At 45.3% G+C, this 18,014-nt stretch overlaps 1 protein-coding gene across 1 annotated transcript; it reads left to right on the top strand.

The window, feature by feature from the left end:
- Nucleotides 1-6,499: 6,499 nt before the first annotated feature.
- LOC308337431 (nuclear RNA export factor 3-like) lies at nt 6,500-16,955 on the top strand (the record flags this gene model as incomplete). The annotated part of the gene is made up of 17 exons (XM_080795541.1): nt 6,500-6,701; nt 9,729-9,903; nt 10,126-10,279; nt 10,994-11,077; nt 11,174-11,278; nt 11,391-11,471; nt 12,031-12,138; nt 12,304-12,413; nt 14,213-14,249; nt 14,600-14,668; nt 14,740-14,795; nt 14,935-15,042; nt 15,163-15,221; nt 15,332-15,447; nt 15,540-15,582; nt 16,150-16,222; nt 16,769-16,955. The coding sequence occupies 17 exons, from the start codon at nt 6,500-6,502 to the stop codon at nt 16,953-16,955; spliced, it is 1,767 nt and encodes a 588-aa protein (XP_080651667.1).
- Between the last annotated feature and the right edge of the window lie 1,059 nt (nt 16,956-18,014).

Below are 18,014 nucleotides of genomic sequence, written 5' to 3'. Positions count from 1 at the left end.
GGGACATTAAGGCCCCAAGCACCAACTTCCCTGTTCAGGGAGTGAGGATTCTCTTCTTCATGGGGTCCTTGCCAGAATTTATTGAAATCACAAGGCAGTGAAGGTCCCACAGGTGCTTTAGCCTCAGCCATGCCTGGAATCTGAGGCTCAGTTTCCTCATCTGTAAAGAAGGAATGACCATGTGGACTTTGTGGTTACATCAAAGGGATTAACCGTTATTATGCAGATTAAAATAGAAGTCAGTGTCATATTACATATATAATTAGTGAGAATATAAGGAAAGATGAGATCTCCTTGGAGGCTAATGGAAATTTTTGTTTCCTTCTTTAGCGTTTTTTTAAATGATTTTTGAAATTCATTTAAATATTCTGAAATATATTTAAGAACATCTCACAAAGCAAATTATTTTAAAACTTCCAAACTTGTTGACAAGGATGTGGAGAAAAAGGTGCACTGTTGGTGGGAATGCAAATTGGTACAGACACTGTGGAAAACTGTATGGAGCTTCCTCAGAAAATTAGAAATAGAATTACCATGTGATACAGTAATTCCACTACTGAGTATATAGCCAAAGAAAATGAAGACACTGATTCGAAAAGCTATATGCACCCCTATGTTTGTTGCAGCATTTTTTACAGTAGCCAAGATATGGAAGTAACCCAAATATCCATCCATAGGTGAATGTGATGAAGTTTTAGAATATAAGTGAGGTCCAGAGCTGATGACTGAGAAAGAATTCTTAAGACATCTCTGGTGCAAAAACGCGATTTAATTAAAGCATGGGAACAGGACCTGTGGGCAGAAAGAGCTGCTGCTCTGTGATCCTGAGGAGTGACTGATTATATACTCAGGAGTTGGGGAGGTGAGGACAAAGCGGGTGTTCAGAAGGGCTGTCGTATGGTAAAGAAGACTCTCAGGATAATGGAGGCCTGGTTATTGTCAAGACAAGCTGTTTTTTTGTTTTTGTTTTTGTTCTTTTTGTTTTTGTTTTTGTTTTCTCTAATGAGGTACCAACATGAAGACAGTTGGGAGTTTTTTGGTGGAATGCCACACTCCTCCTGTCACACATCCCTGTCCACAAACTTTAGGTTTAGAAGAAATTCAACTTTATTTATATTTCCTTCCACCTTAGCCTCCCTCCATTTTATGGAGGGGAGGATGATGTTAGGGCTTCAGGAACTGAGGTATGGGCCTCTGGAAGTTAGGTTATTGATAAGAAAGCTTCTTCCTTGTAAATCACTAGGACATTTGTAAATTAAGGGAGACTCAGGTCTTGCAGTATTGGGATCTCTACAAGATAACTATTTGTTTTTCCCTTAGGGCAGCCAGGAGCGCCTGAGGAAAGTCGCATATATCCCATGGGGGGTGGTTTGCAGGATGTCAGCTTCTGCTTTGCCCTCAGCTTGCCTTCTGTTCCCTCATTTCGATAAAGGAGAGGTGGTGTGTGTGTGTGTGTGTGTGTGTGTGTGTGTATGCACACATACATATGGTGTACATCTATCTATCTATCTATCTATTTTTCTATTTATACCTATCTATCTATAGTCGAGTTATATGGTATATATACCATGGTGTGTGTGTTTGTGTGATGGAATATCATTCAGCCATAAAAAAAAAGAATGAGATTTTGCCATTCGCAACAACATGGGTGGACCTGGAGTTGACAATGCAAAGTGAAATAAATCAGTCAGAAAAAGACAAATAACATATTATTTCACTATAGTTGGAATTTAGGAAACAAAACACAAGACTAGAGGGAAAAAACAATGAGAGAAGAAGAAAGAAAGAAAGAAAGAAAGAAAGAAAGAAAGAAAGAAAGAAAGAAAAGAAAGAAAAGAAAGAAAAGAAACAGACTCTTAAAGAGAACAAATTGGTGGTTACCAGAGAGGAGGTGGATGGAGGGATGGGTGAAACAGATAAAGGGCATTAAGAGTTCACTTACTGTGAGGAGTACTGAGTAATGTACAAAATTATTGAATCACTATATTGTATCCATGAATCTAATATAATGCTTTATGTTAATTATGCTTCAGAGTGAAGAAAATATCACCACCTCCACGAACAACTTTCTAACTCACAATTCTACCTCTGGAAGTTTCATTTGTTCCCTGCCATGCAAAACCACATCTCCTAAAACTCACAGACTGTCATTACAGTACTTTCATTGGATCTTTTTAGAGAACAAAGCATCAGTCTGCAGCCTCGACAGCTTCTCTGAGGTACACGCCCTCATTGTTGTCTGTGGAACAACCCTAGAGTTCAATTTCTGAACGGACCTGTGTCCTGAACATCCCCCTCAAAAGCAGGAGAGGCAAATCGTGGCAAATCTTCAGGTAAAATATTTGAAAAGCTTCAGAATCTTTAGCCCACCCTGTGGAGCCACAGCCCAGGAGAACGTTTGAGCTCACAGTCTTTTGTCCCGTTTCACATGAAATGTGTACCTGGAGACGGTAAAGGTGATGGAGTGACGAGATGCCTAAAGGTAATCAACAGTAGTGTGTGTCTGAAACTGCTCACAGGAAATGAATGTTTAAACTGAGACTGGAGGCTAAGGAGGCATTAGCCAACAGAATAGGAGAAGGTGGGGACTAACCAGATACAACAGGAAGGAAATACCTTGTAACCTGCCTCTTCCCTTGGGAAAACCAGTGTGGAAATTCCTTACACAGAAGTTTGGCATGCTGAGAAAAACTTTCTAATACTTAAAAAGACAATTGTAGAAATTTCCTGAACCCTTTCTGCCCTCTCTGCTCCCACCTCAGGCTTATAATCTCCACCAGCCCTCTAAAAGTTGTGTGATGTTATTACTATGATTTCTCTCTGTGAAACCACAAAGAAGAAGAAAATCATTAGGTAAAGAAGTTTGAGCATGATTTTGATTTATATGCCCTTTCCTCACTCACAGTGCAAAATGTAACTTTCAATTGATTCTTCTCTCCATTTCCCAAATAATATTTTTCACTGGAGAAAATTCAGGAATTGGAGGTCCGTGTCATCTGATGAACGTATCTAGAATGGCAGCTTAGCCATCACTTACCAGGGAACCTTGGAAGGAGGAAGGGGGATGGGAGCAAGATCCCAATCAGAGGGAAACTTCTGGAGATTTTGTGGCAAAGGAAGCATTAAGGGTGAGTCAGAGCCCATGCACATTAAATTCGGTAGCAAGAACTTTTCTTCAGCCCTTCCCTCCCAACTATAACAGGAATCGATATATATATACATATATGTATGTATGCAGCAACTATAACAGGAAACCTATAGGCATGTGATTGAGAGACAGAAATAATGTGAAAAAACTATATGGATTTGGATGTATGCAATTAAGCCACACACACATATACAAATTTTGTGGGGAAATTTCCAACCGGGTATATACTACCGTGCTATAAAATCTTATGTCAGTTATTTTTTGGATTTCAGGTTAATGTGTTTATTTCAAAATCAAATGCAATGTAGGAATGTGTGTTTGTTGAAAAAATATTTTTGTATGAATTTTTGTATTTTGTATGAATTTTTTATCTTCACCGCAAGATGTATTTCCTTGATAATTTCATTTATATTCCCCAGATATACTTCCCTGTGCACAGTAATATACAAGTACATTACATGAACATAAGTATTCTTCAAAATTTTGCCCACAATCTGTATATGCAATTCTCCATGTTAATATATATATATATATATATATATATATATCTCACACACACACACACACACACGGAAATATATGCACACACATACATACATGCATGTGTAATTGTTTTGTACATGTTTAATCTTATAAATTTGTAATGTATAGCTCTTATTTGAATTATTTCAATGGACTTCAAATGATAATCTTTCCTTAATCAGATTTATGTATATAATAGGATAGTAAACATTTGCCTCTAAAACACATTCCATGCATTTTCCCAATAATTTGCGTTCTTTTTTTTTTTAAAGATTTTATTTATTTATTTGACAGAGAGAGATCACAAGTAGACAGAGAGGCAGGCAGAGAGAGACAGAGGGGGAAGCAGGCTCCCCGCTGAGCAGAGAGCCCGATGCGGGACTCGATCCCAGGACCCTGAGATCATGACCTGAGCCGAAGGCAGCAGCTTAACCCACTGAGCCACCCAGGTGCCCCATTTGCGTTCTTTATATGTGACATTTCTGTTTGGGATAGAGAAGGTTTTTCTTTTTTTTTCTTTAGCTTCCCTTTAATTTGTCCAATTAAGTTTGTAACAGAGTTAAAAGTTTTTCTTGGGTCACATATTTGGTTTTGAATGCCCCAGGTGTTCATGTCATGCTGACAGGGTACTCAGACAACCTTTTCCACAATGTCTTTGTCTTGAAGATGATGGTGGAGATGAAATCCCATTCCCCAGGCCTGGAGGCCTGGGTAGGGGGCCACAAGGATTCCACTGTCCTGGGGGTGGTGTGTGGGTCTCAACCAGAAGCAGAGGAAAAGTGACCTCCATGGAGGGAAGGAAATGATCATTTACAGAATTATTTTAAGCCAGAGGCACTTTACATGGTATCTCCAATAACCTTATTCAGTTGTTTTACCCATTTATTTACACACGTAAAATTAGGTGTGAAGCTTTGTTCCATTGTGCCCTGAAGCCTTCAATGCTTTGAATGACGAATTCTCATTGGGCTAGTATTTGATGCAACCCTAAGTATTTCTTGTTTTGTTTTCTGTTGTAGCTGTATTGTTTTTAAATGAAGAAAACCCATGAAAATTAAAGCAATTTCTGTACTATCAAAAGAAAAAAAAAGTTTGAAAAGATGGGAGTACATTTTTGCAAACAATATTACAGAATTCGTGCTACTGGGCTAGAAAATGGAGGACTTTTGTTTATCAGTGGAGAAAGGGACAAACAATAACAAATAATTTACATAAAAAGCAAAATGCTTCTCCAGTACACATCTGGAAAGATGCCACACCGCATTAACTGAAGAAATGGCAACCTGGAGATGTTGTAATAAGTAAGTGAAAAAATCAATTTGTAGAAAATTATTTATGTGATTGCAAATTTTTAAAAGTGTGTATCTATAACTACATAACTACACAAATATTTTAAGGTAGGAGTACATGTTACCTAAAGAGAAACACCTCTGGAAAATGTGTACCAATCTATTGACATTGGATGTCTTGTATATCTGTGAGTTGGGGTGAGGGGATCATACAGATGGAAGGTGCAGAATGATTTCATTTTCTACGTATACATTTTTAATGTTTAGCATTTTGCGATTAGGCAAATTTGTTGAGAGAAACACTTGAAAACATCTAACAGCCAATTCACAAGAAAAGTTCACATATACTTACCATGTTATGAAAATGTTCACATGATGCTGTTTAATTAGCAAATATAAACTGCATCTTTTGACTTAACAGTTTATCTGTGTGTGTGTGTGTGTGTGTGTGTGTGTGTGTGTGCGTGTGTGTGTGTTTCTGTCTTACACTTCCTTTGCCCCCAGATGTTCAGAGTTTTCTTCACCTCTCTCAGGGACTGAATTTTGTCTCTCAGGGCATGAAGATCCAGGAAGAGATTGTGGGCAAAGAGTAGAAAATTCCAAAGAGTAGTGGAAAATTCCAGAGTGTTCTCACTAATGCACTGGAACCCAGGTGCCTCCCTCCTTCTTTATGCTTTGCAAAGCCTTCTGGTCTGAGACTTTCAGAACCAAAGTTGTCTCTGACCACAAGGGGCATCTACTTATACTGACTATATTTTTTGGTAAAGGAAAAGGCATGATTTGTTTCTTTCTACTCTCATTACAGTGACTCACCAAACTCTGTTATTTCCTTTTTAGTTTCCAGGTCTGGTGTGTGTGTGTGTGTGTGTGTGTGTGTGTGTGTGTGTGTGTGTGTTGTTGTTGTTGTGTGTGTTGGTTTTGGTTTTGGTTTTGGTTTTTTGGTGGGGGAGGGTAAGTTTGTTTGTTTGCTATTATCTCTCTGGAATGAGCTGGAGATAATGCCAGTCATGTGATTATTTTCAGAACATTCTGTTATTTTGCTCTAACTTAAAAAAAATCCCACATATTGCAGCAAGAATTTAGTTAGGCTACATATGCATGGGCATGTCACTGCCATTCCATGGAGCTCAGCTGTAGTCTCTGTTTCTCCAGGTAACATCTGAATGACTCCAAACAAGCTCTGGCGCCTCATTAAGTCACAGCAAACTTGCAAAGCTGATATCAGAGTCCCTTCGTGAGGAATCCATGACAGAACAGATGCAATGTAGCAAATCCAGAGTCTGCCCTATAGCTGGCACTCAGAGTTCTCTGGGTTTGCTGAATGAGGGAACAAGATGTGTTGCAGTGGATACAGAGCCTGGCATACAGAGTTCCCTGTTTGTAGCTGCAGATACCTGGGTCCCACCCCTCTTGATTCTAGTTGGCCTTTTCTGCAGGGCTGATTCAGTTGGAAACAGTTCCCTGGTAGGCTGGTAACAAATTCAGGGGACAGTAATTATATGAAGTAAAGCCTCCTCTGGCAGCCAATGCTCTCTTCTCCATGCCTTTAAGGAAGGGACTTCCTGTAAGGACTCCTTCTTGTTTGTGTGATGCTGACAAAGTGGTTTGTGGCCTGCTCTCACCTTCCTCAGCAGCCGTCCCTGATCATCTCCAAACATCCAGCTCCAGACCCCACGGATTCTCTTCACAAGCAACTTGGGAGGACATTGGTGACGGGTCACTGCCTTCAGTCCACACCATGGGTGAGTTGGTCAGCATGAGGCCTTGGTCTCAGGTCCCCAGAGGGTATGAGGGGTTCTGGGTCCCTTCCCCCACCCACCGGATACCCAGCCAACCCCCATTAAAAGGAAGTGTGGAGAGGGGCCAGGCTGACTCGAGGAAATGGGCTGTTGGGTCCTGACATTCCCATCCTGGTTCCACATAGAAAACCTCCTCTTCTGTGGAAGTGGTCATGGCTGATGTGAATTTCCCCCACCACCCCACTGGTTGAGGGGATAGACCTGACTTATGTGATCCTCACAGGTCCAGAGTTTGGAGAGTGGGGAGGGTCTTCTAGGTTGGCTGGGTGGGAGGCAAAGGGGGTGGGGAGGGGGTGGTGGTGGTGAAAATTAACATTCTTTGGATACATACTAGAGGTTGGGGAGGGGCAGAGAACCCACCATTACTCTTGACTCTTACATCAACTATTCAGTGTAAGTTGGTACTACCTCCATAGACATTTCTTGAGGTTTGCCTTATAGCCCAGCATATGACCAATTCTGGAATGTTCCATGTGTAGTGGTTATGTGCACTGTTCCATGCCAATTAAGCAAATTTATTAATTTACTTAATTCTCATTTTAAAACCTCCACCTAGTGGAATTTATATCTGCCATTTTATGTCACTCAAGGAGGTGTTTTCCCCTGTAATCGTGAATTTATCCATTTCTCCTTTTACGGTCATGCTTGCTTTGCATGTTTTGGCTCTGTGTTAAGACACGCACACAAATTTAGAATTCTGTATTAGTGGCTTCTTTTTGCATTGAAGCTTTCATCACAACAAAATCTCCCACTTTTCTCTAGTAATGCTTTTTTTTTTTCCTTGAAAGAATACCTTTCCCTTTAGTAATATGGGTATAACAGCTTTCAGTAGGTTAGTGTGTAAATGGTATACATTTTGCCAAGTTTTAGTTTTATTTTCAAATTTTCTAAATCCTTAAATTTTGCATGTGTCTCCTTATGGAGCATTGGATGGAATGTTTTCTTTCCAATCTTGTAATACCTATCTTTCTATTTGGAATATCCAGTCTGAAACTTTTAATGTAAATATAGATATAACTTGGTTTCTGTATACCATATTAACTGCACATTTATTTCTGCCTGTGGTAATGCCCTTTTCCTCTCCTTTCCTTGAAATGATTTAATATTTTCTTTTAGAGGGAGATAGGGGTGGGGAGGGCTAGGGGGAGAGGGAGAGAGAGAATGGCTTGATCTCACAACCCTGAGATCATGACCTGAGCTGAAATCAAGAGTCAGACCCTTGGGGCGCCTGGGTGTCAACTCTTGGATTCGGCTCAGGTCATGATCTTGGGGTCATGACCTCGGGATTGTGAGATGGAGCTCCGAGTTGGGCTTCTTGCTCAGTGTGGAGTCTGCTTGAGATTATCTCCCTCTCCCTCCCACTCTGCCCCTCCCCTCCCCCTCATCTCTTTCTCTCTCTCTCTCTAATAAATGGATAAATAAAATCTTTTAAAAGGTTGGACCCTTAACTGACGAAGCCACCCAGGCACCCTATATATGTGTGTGTGTGTGTGTGTGTGTGTGTGTATGTATGCATGTGTATATGTATGTATACATACATGTATGTATATATACATGTATACACACACACACACACACATATATATATAAGTATATATATATATATATATATATATATATATATATACTGGCTGGGCAGTTAAACACTCTTTAGCCATTCTTGTAGCATTTACCCTTAAGACTATAATGTATTATTTTTTTTTTTTTTGCCTTTTCATGGTCTTATGTAAATTACTTCCTTAAAGCTCTTCAGACTGTGAAGGAACCTTGGAACACTGATTCCACTCACACCCTCCCAGTGCTGTTTTTTTTTTTTTTAAGATTTTATTTATTTATTTGACAGATCACAAGTAGGCAGAGAGGCAGGCAGAGAGAGAAGGGAGGAAACAGGCTCCCCGCTGAGCAGAGAGCCCGATGCGGGGCTCGATCCCAGGACGCTGGGATCATGACCTGAGCCGAAGGCAGCAGCTATAACCCACTGAGCCACCCAGGCGCCCCGCACCCTCCCAGTGTTTTGCCATGAATTTGCCATGAATTGGTGTGTATATTTAAATCCCTAGAAGAAATTAGTGTCCTGGTGCTACATAGTCTATACTCATTTAGACTGGCCTACATATTCACAAATGCTACTAGTCTTTCTTTCCTGCATCTTTGTGCCTCAGTCTGGGATCGTATTTCTTCTACCTGAAGAAGAACCTTTAATATTTCTTTTAGTTTGAGACTTCTGGTCACAAATTTCCCCAGTTCTGCTACATTAACGCCACTGTGAAATGCACATCTTTTCCTTAGGAATGTTTTTCCTTAAAGCATACTTTGTCGCCTATTAGTACTGTTATACTGACTTGATTATCCTGCTACTTTGTGAAAGTTCTCAAGCAAGATTGCTTCAAATGACACTTCTCCATGTTTCCCTCTCCTTCATTCCAGGTCTCAAATGAAGCATGTGCTCGATATGCTCTCTACATCTCCCTTAATTCTCTCCTTCTCTCTTTTGGCATTCTCCATGTTGTGTCTCTCCTGGCTTTTCTGGATATTGTCATCGGATCTAACTTTCACTTCTCTAATTCTTTCCTCAGGCAGGAACTCACCTTTGGCCCTTGAACCATAACACCAAACTTCCAGGGGGGATTTTGTTATCCCCCTAGGGCAGAGGAGGAAACTGTGAGTTAGAGATGACAGGCAACTTGTCCCAGGTCACCCAGCCTGAAAAGGGCAGAGCAAGGGCTAATGTCACAGATGAAACCCTAGGCCCAAACCCTTTCTTCTGTGCTTGTGTTCTTCTTGGCCGCAAGTGCTCCCCATCTCTCATCTTCCACGAAATGGAACTACAGAGAAGTTTGTCAAACTTTTTGGCACTGTGCTCTATTTGATTTTAGATGATAAAGTCAGTGATGTTTCTTCATTAGCCATGATATTTCCCCAGAACCGTTTGTGGTTTGGGGACCACTGATGTGTTGTTCTCAATTTCAGGGCATAATGATGTAGGTAACCCCTTAAAAAGAAGAACAAGATGCTGGGGTATTTACCGAAGGAGATACAACAACTGGTCTGAACAAATTAGTTCTGGCATTCATCCTTCATCCCACCAGCAACAAGATGGAGATCCAGCAACAAATGGCGCTCACATGAGCACCCGAGTGAGATAGTAAGTGACCAGTCAGCATAGCTGAAATGTACCAGCCAGTGGAGTGCATAGGCCTGAGGTAGAATATGTCATTCTCTTCTCCAACCTGGAAGAGTGAAGAATGATAGAATCAGGTTAATGGTTGAGCAAACTTTATTGTACCCTGGTATCAGTGGGGTGAACGTGTAATGGAAGACTTTCTGAGCACGTGTGGACTACTTCCTTCTCTCCACTTCCCCACAGCGCTCCCTATGCCGTTCCACCATGTCATCGGAGAGGCAATTCTCAGAAACAAGACCAAACCCAGACTAACATGGAGGGAGAGCAAAAGCCTCCAGAGAGAAGAATGGAGCAGGAGAAGCAGGATGAGATCACAGGGAAATGGTTCAAGATCATTGTGAGTATCCTGGCAAAATGGACTGAATGTGTAGAAGAAGGTGAACAGAGGGAATTGTGTTGGACTCATGTAGAGATGCTAGGTACTTTTCTGGGGGCAGAGGAGTGGGTAGTCGGCATTTTTTACTACTAGCATCGTCACATTTTCTACATCACATATGTTAACATCCTAGTTAACACCCTAGATCAAGTAAGGGCAGACTCAGAAAAGCAGTATAAAGGGAACAGACTGACAACAGGGAGAATCAGGTAAGTTGTCTAAGAGCAGAGGAAACTACAGCCAAGGAGATGGAGCAACTCCACACTGGAAGGCTCAGTTTATCTCTAGCTGAGTGTGGGAGGAGGTTGAGTCTCTGGGGTCCCTGCTGAAGAAGTAGGAGTCTCCGGGGTCCCTGTTGGAGAAGCAGGCTGAGGCATCCTGCCTTGAGCTAGGATCACTTGGGACTTTATAAAAGGAAGTATATGTTAAACATCTTAAGTTGATTATTTGAAGAAAGGTGTTTGAATGGAAAGAAAGGTCATTTAGGAAATCCATGTCTGGTACAAAAGTTTGCAATGATGGATAACATCTTATCATAAGAAATTATTTCATAGCTCCCCCGCCCCCCCCCCCAAAAAAAGGCATGAAAGCAAGACATGGTTGGGTCTTATCTTAACCTTGGATTCCATTGTGTCAATCTCTTCTCCCATCTTTTCTCCCATCTCTGGATCCTAGATTCCATTCGGCATCAAATATGATGAGAAGTGGCTGCTGGATCTGATTCAGGGACAATGCAGTGTCCCCTTCACCCCAGTTGAGGTAAGAGAAAACAGTGAAGCAGATGAGAAGAAACAGGGCAGATGAGTAGTGACTGGGGTTTCATATTATTTTTTTCTCTTGCCATTCTCCCTATAGTTTCACTATGAGAGAATGCAGGCCCAGTTCTTTGTTGAGGATGCCAGCGTTGCCTTTGCACTGAAGAATGTCAACGGCAAGATCTGGGATGAAGCTAATGAAAGGGTGCGTGTCAAGGGTGTGACTGGGGCTAGTTAGGGGCAAGAGGGCAGGAGAGGGGCAAGGTCTTGTGTCAGATTTCCTGGTACTTACCCAGCCCCTCTTGGGTTCCCTACAGATCTCTATCTTTATCTACCCCTCTGACACACCCAACTCTGTGCAGAAGGAGCTGAAGTCAGTAAAGGTGGAGCAGACAAAGGTAATGCTGACTCAAGACTAGTTGTGCACCCACATCCAGGCCCACATCTTCTTCAAATACCTATTGCACCCCATCTCCACCTCAAACACTCAGAACCACTGACCCCATCTCTAACTCTGCAGCTGACCATGAACAAATGATATGGAGGCTCCCAGCAATCTCTTAACATCCAGAGAGTCTGCTTTGCCCCTGGTATGTCTACAGCAGTGATCCCAGGGCAAGTGAGGGCAGAGGAGCCTGTCTGGAAAGGAGATTTAGGGATGGTAACGTGGGGAGGGGCTGGTGCTGGAGCTGTACCAGCTGGGCCTCTCTCAGCCCTCTGATTCCCTCCTCTTGGCTTCTCGGAGACTTGATCACCCATGATATTGAAATGGTACCAAAGCCTAGACACAGCATGGCTGCCTCCCTGCAGACCCATGAGAAGAACATGCCTGAGGTGAGAGGACTCAGAGCCAGTGCCGAGACTGGTGGTGAAGTTGGGAGAGATTAGGTAGAAGAGGCAGATTGGTCTCAGATATCCGCTGTTGAGTTCCTCACTCTAACTTTTCCCTCACCATAGCTTTTACCCTCGAACCTGAGAAACGAGACACCCTGCCAGCTGGATGGCCTGTCTGACACTGTGCAGAATGCCACTGGCATTAAGAACTCGAACCTCTCCAACAGTGAGGTGAGGTGTGGTACCCAGATCCTTCTTTGAAAGGAGGGTGGGAGTGCTCATGGGATGGTGACAAGAGTCAAGGAAGTGGATTTGTTGGAAAAGGGAAGGGCTGGGTGTGCAGGGTCATCCTGGCCATCTTTCTCTGCTCCATGTGCTTCCTCCCCATAATTACAGGTGATGTCTTTAGAGGAGCTGGACGAGGGCAAAAGTCTGCAGCCAGAAGAGATGACTGCCGACAGAAGCACCCTGTGCACGGCCTTCCCTGATAAATCAACCAACATAAGGTCAGTTGTACACTGTGTCACCCCGTGGGACTCTGAACTATGCCTGACGGTACCTGTTTGGAGGAGGCAGCAGCTCTGTTCCTTTGGGAGGGGTGGGGGACCAGAGTCCCTATGCTCTCCTCTCTGTGTCCCTCACCTGTGCTTAGACATCGCCTTCCCTTCGTCTGACCTGCTCACCAGTTTGTCTGGTCTGAGGTCCGTTTGCAGGTTGTCTGCACCCAGCCTTCCCTAGCATGCCCTCCCCAAAGCGTGATCCACGAAGCAGGGCTCCCCTTCCTCACTAGGACGAGGGTGACCACCTTGAACCACATGCTGTGACCTGGACTGACAAGGGTCCTCCCACCCAGGGCCTCATGCTGAGACAGGACTTCCTGCCTCCCTGCCGAGGCAGGGCTTCCCTCCCTTGTTCTAAGAGGGACCCTCCTTTTCCTGAACCAAATGTGTCCCCCCTCCAATTCCAGGCTGGCTTGGTGGCTTTCCTGCCCCATGCTGAGGGCCGAGGTCCTGGGGGTCTGCCATCATGACATCCATTCCTCTGACTCAGGGCCAGGAGCTGGGCCCTCCTTGGGAGAAACCAGGGTTCCCTGAGTCTGAGGGCCAGAAGTGGGTGACTGCCAGTGAGCAGAGGGCTTCCTGAGGCAGGAATGGAAGGCAGAGGGCAGAGGTGCTTGAGAGGGCAGTAGGACAGGCCTTTCAGAGGCACTGCCCCCTCCCCTCCCTCCACAAGGCACATCATCCTGACTGGTCCTTCAGAGGAGCCCTGGGTAGCCGGATATGGTTATAATCCCTCAGGCAAAGAACCAACTGGGACAGGCACAGGTGCACTGGGGCCAACAGGAGGGAAGGCAGTGATCATAAGAGGGGACCACAGACCCTCAGCTCCTTGCTCACCTGGGGCTTGACCCTCTACTCCTTCTGGGGTAGTTCTCCTGCCCCTGTGGCTGCCTCGTTCCCCATGTCCAGCTCAGACTGAGCTCACGCAGGTGACAAAGTTTCATCCAGCATGCAGTGGGCCCCCAGGCCAACACCTGCCTGTTTTCCATTCTTACCTTGGGTGCCAGGGCCAGCCAGGGCAGATGAAGGAAAGGACTGTAGTCAGGGAGCCATTTCCTCCTTCTCCTCTCTTCCTCCCTGACCCCCACCACCAGGTTAGAGCTGCATTTTTTCCCCCTTCCCTTTGCTTTGTTTTCTCTCCCTCCTTTGTCTCTACTTCCCTATGTCTCTCTCATCTCTCCTTTCCTACCTTCACTCCCTCTTCTGTCTTCATCCCCCTCCCTCTCCCTCCCTGCCTCCTGGGTCTTGCCTCCGTCACCTCCCTGCCCCAGCATCCTGGGCCACCCCTGGGGGGTTTCATGGCCCTACAGAATGCTGGACCCCTAGTGAGGTAGCAGAGCCCTGGTCTCCCACCCCATTGCCTCTTCTCTCTGGAGCCTTTGGTGGGGACCTGAAGGAAGGAAGGGAGCAAGAAAGTGGAAGGCAGCCCTGAAGCCCTGGCTTCAACTGTTGCTTCTGGTGGCACTGGAGATGGGACTCAGGACAGTCTAGGTGGGATCCACCCAGGGGGAGGGGGAGGAAGGGGTGGAGCAGCGGAATGGAATCAGAGAGAGGGAGGAAAGAGAGTATGTGCTTTCCCACTAGGTCCATCTGCAAGGGAGGAGCCAAAGGCGCTGGAAGGCTGGGACACTGCAGTGTAGGTGGGACATACTGGGCTGTGTGTCAGGTGTAAGTGTGCTTGCTCCCATGATGAGGGACACCTGCAAAGTTTCACCGACTTTTCTGTTTTGTCTGGATTTCTGCAGCTCCATCCTGGAATTGTTTCCCAAGGTATTACGCCTGGTAGGTGTATTCCTTGATTACTGACTTCTCTACTGGCACTGATGCTGCCCCAAACCAGCCCTGAAGCCATTTAGGTCTTGCAGAAGTTACAATTCTCATGACCCTTAAACACCATGGAGGTCCAGATCCATGTGGGAACCCAACAAGGACTCCAGATCTTCTTCAACCACGTTCTCCAGGAGCATCAGGGACCCCAAGACCGTGATCCCAAATGTAGTCTTGCCCATGTAATTTCCAGGGCCCTTTTGCACCTGGCCTCTGACCCTCACCCTCTCCGAGGCCCATCCTTTCCCTGACTGTCCAGCACTAGCTCCTGGTCTACACTGCCCACTCCCTCTTCCTTTCCCCAGGACAGCCAGGAGTCACCTTCACCAACCAGCATTGGTATTGCAGCCCACAAGTGGTTACCAACCTGCAGGGTAAGGAGGGCAGATCAAGCAGGGTTTTGGGTGGTGCACAACCGTGGTCCTGAGGACTGTTGTGATTTCAGGGAAGCTTCTTTGGATCTGATGCACTGAAGCGTCTAGTCCTGCAATTCCTGCAGCAGTGAGTACTCCTGGGAATCTGGGGAAGGGGATGGCTAGGACGGGTGAGGCCACCCAAGCTCAGGACTGCTGACTCGGTCTTGAAATCTCATCTGGGGTCCAGACCACAGAGATAGACTGCCGTCATTACTCTCCCACAGTTACTACTTGATCTACGACTCCAGAGACCGTCAGGGTCTCCTTGGTGCCTACCACGAAGAGGCCTGCTTCTCCCTGGCCATTCCCTTCAGCCCCAAGGACCCAGGCCCGTGAGTAGCAAAGCTCAGTCTCTGTTCCTGGGCCCTGTGGCTCCCCAGCAGACACAGGGCAGCTCCTGGAATCACCCACACTGGCCACACCACCACCTCCTTTTCCTCTTTCTCTGCTAGAAGCAGCCTGTGCGAGTACTTCAAGGAAAGCAGGAATATGAAGAAGCTGAAGGACCCCTGTGCGTGTGTGATGGGAAAGACTGGGCAGGGAAAGGGGGTGTGCAGGGGTAATTACAGGGCCCAGGGTGTGGCAACCCCTGACCTTTGCTTGTTTCTCCTCCCCCCATAGCCCTGCGTGTTCAGCTGCTGAAGCATACAAAATGTGACGTCATGCGCTCCCTCTGTGTGCTTCCCAAAACTCAGCATGACCTCAGCTCCTTCGTGGTGGACATGTGGTTCCAGACGGTGAGCACCTTCTTTCTCCCAAGGGCAGCCTCAGAAAGCCATGGGTGGGTAGGAAGTATAGGTGACTTAGCACCTGGGCTCTTCCGTTTCAGGAGAGAATGCTCTGCTTCTCTGTCAACGGGGTGTTCAAGGAAGGTGCGTGTGTGTGTGTGTATAAACTCCTCGCCAGATGCTCCTCTGTTCCCTCCCCGCTGCCTGGGCTCCCTCTCAGAACTCTCCCAGCTTACCTGGTGCCTTCCCTTCTCTTCCTATTCCCGCTGTGTTCTCCCATCTCCACTCTGCCCTCAGATCATCCTGGTCTGAACTAGGTCTATGCCTGCCTGCCCCACACAGCTTGGGCATTAGACACACAGTCTGTGGAGTTGGACAGTTCTGACCCTAGATCCTTACTCTGTGACCTTGGGCTCCTAACCTATAAGTTTACTCAAATGTTAATGGAACTAATGATGTCCATCTCTCAAGCAGCTGTGAAAAATACATCAAATGCACTTTTGAAGTGGTTTTCACTGGTCCCAGCACATCGTAGGGTCCCTGTCACTGGGAACAGATTGCCTTCCCCATTCAGAACACCCTGAACTCCCCAGAGAACAACTGTCCCCTTCAGCATGAATGTCAAGTCAGACCCTGACTGGGGAATGCTATGTGAGTATGTAAAGCATGTTGGAATGCTAAGGGGGTATTGTTTGTTGCTCATTGTTAAAGTGGAAGGCATGTCTCAGGATTCTGTTCGTGCCTTCACTCGGACCTTCATTGCTACTCCTGTCAGCAATTACAGGTGAGTGCTTTGTTGTGGGTGGAACACCCAGTTCAGTACGAGTTATGGGGTATGTGAATGGGGAGGTACAGTCTTCGGGGTGTTCCGATATTGTGAAAAGCCAACAGGGATAACCAAGGAATCATGTCTCCTAGTGATTAAGAGCATCGGCTCTGGAATCAGATTATGGGTTCTTTCCCTGATCCCAACACTCACTAGCTTTGTGACTTTTGTCAAGTCACATGATCTCTTTGTGACACAGTGACTTCCTCTGAAAAACGGATATTAGACTGTCCACTCTTTGGCAGTGTAAATATGGGTGTAAATTTGCCTATGGTTTGGGGATAAACCTATAAATGTAGTGAAATTGGTTAGACAGTCTCTCCAAAGGTTGGCTCTGTGAAGCGTGAAGGAAAAGTAGAGGTATCAGCCAAGGAACCTGGGTGGCAGGCACAGTAGGGATATGGAAAGAACTTGCTTGCTGAGTGGCAGTGGGAGCAGGATCATTGTTGGGGTGTGGGGTTGACAATCTGTCCAATTTCTAAGGTCCCATTTTTCCCCCTTCAGTCTATGCATCGTGAATGATAATCTGTTTGTGAGGGACGCCAGCCCCAAGGAGACCCAGAGCACATCCTCTGTCCCAGTGCCCGCACCCTCCTGCAGCTCCTGGCCCACCCTTTGCCAGAAGCAGCAGGAAATGGGGCAGACTTTCTCCACCCAGTCTGGGATGAACCTCCAGTGGTCTCAGAAGTGAGTGCTGGGGGTACATGGGGATAGGAGGGAGCTGGGAGGAACCAAGATTTAATCATGTCAACTTGCAGGTAATTTGTTTTGCTTATTTAGTTCACTCACTACTTATAAGATAAGCAGTTTTTTTTTTTAAAATTATTTGTATATTTACTTACTTACTTATTTTTAGCTAGCCCACTTTTTTTTTTTTTTAACAGTTGTTCATTACTTTCCTAAATCCATGGACCTGTACCTTTATTGGCAGACATTTTGGTTTCAGGAGTTTTTCCGTTTTTCCACAGGGCTCATTCCATTGCCTAAGTTGTGATCAGTGTGGTGGCGTGTTCCTTTTGCATAGACTGGGACAATGGTACTGTGCAGTCAGATTGTCTCCGGCTTTATTTTTAATGGATGTCACCTGTGCTTTCTCCACACTAGGTAACTTCATGACAGCCACCGGGACTACATTGGTTCTCACATGGCGCAAGGTGAGGATCAGGAATTCAGGCCAAATGAACCAAAACTGGGTGGCCTGGGGAGGAGACTCAAGGTTCCTGGCTCTGCTGATCTCCCAACTCCCTCTCCTCACTTCCTCCAGGCCAAGCACATGATCCCATAGGAGACCCTCACCCAGACTCCTCCAGGATCCTGAGAACACAGCCCTGACAAGAAACTGTTTTCGTAGTCATCTTCATCTTCACCATCTTTGTTATCTTTTTTCTCTAGCCTGAGTTAATCTCTGACTGAGCGGGAGGTTTGCTGGGAGCTGGGAAGCCAACATTTAACTGATGCTAATCTGCTCAAAGACCAATTGTGTCATTTTCCCACTCAGGATCCCTGATTCTCTTCTCAATAAATAGTGGCATTGCATGTTATGTCGAATCTCTGCAAAATCCATCCAACACCTGCATTTTGATCACTGGTCTATAGAGAAAGAAAAGGAGACCCAAAGAGGGTCAGTGACTCTTGGAGAATAGTAGGGTAGAGACTCAAATACGTAGACTTCTCTTTAAAGCCCAGGCTGTGTGTGTGCCCCATGGCTGTGTGGCTACCAGGGTGGGGGATATTCTCTTATTCTATTATA

Source organism: Martes martes (assembly GCF_963455335.1).
Source record: "Martes martes genome assembly, chromosome: X".
Lineage (NCBI taxonomy): Eukaryota > Metazoa > Chordata > Mammalia > Carnivora > Mustelidae > Martes > Martes martes.
The sequence above is the reverse complement of the archived record's forward strand: the minus strand, read 5'-3'. Positions and strand labels throughout refer to the sequence as shown.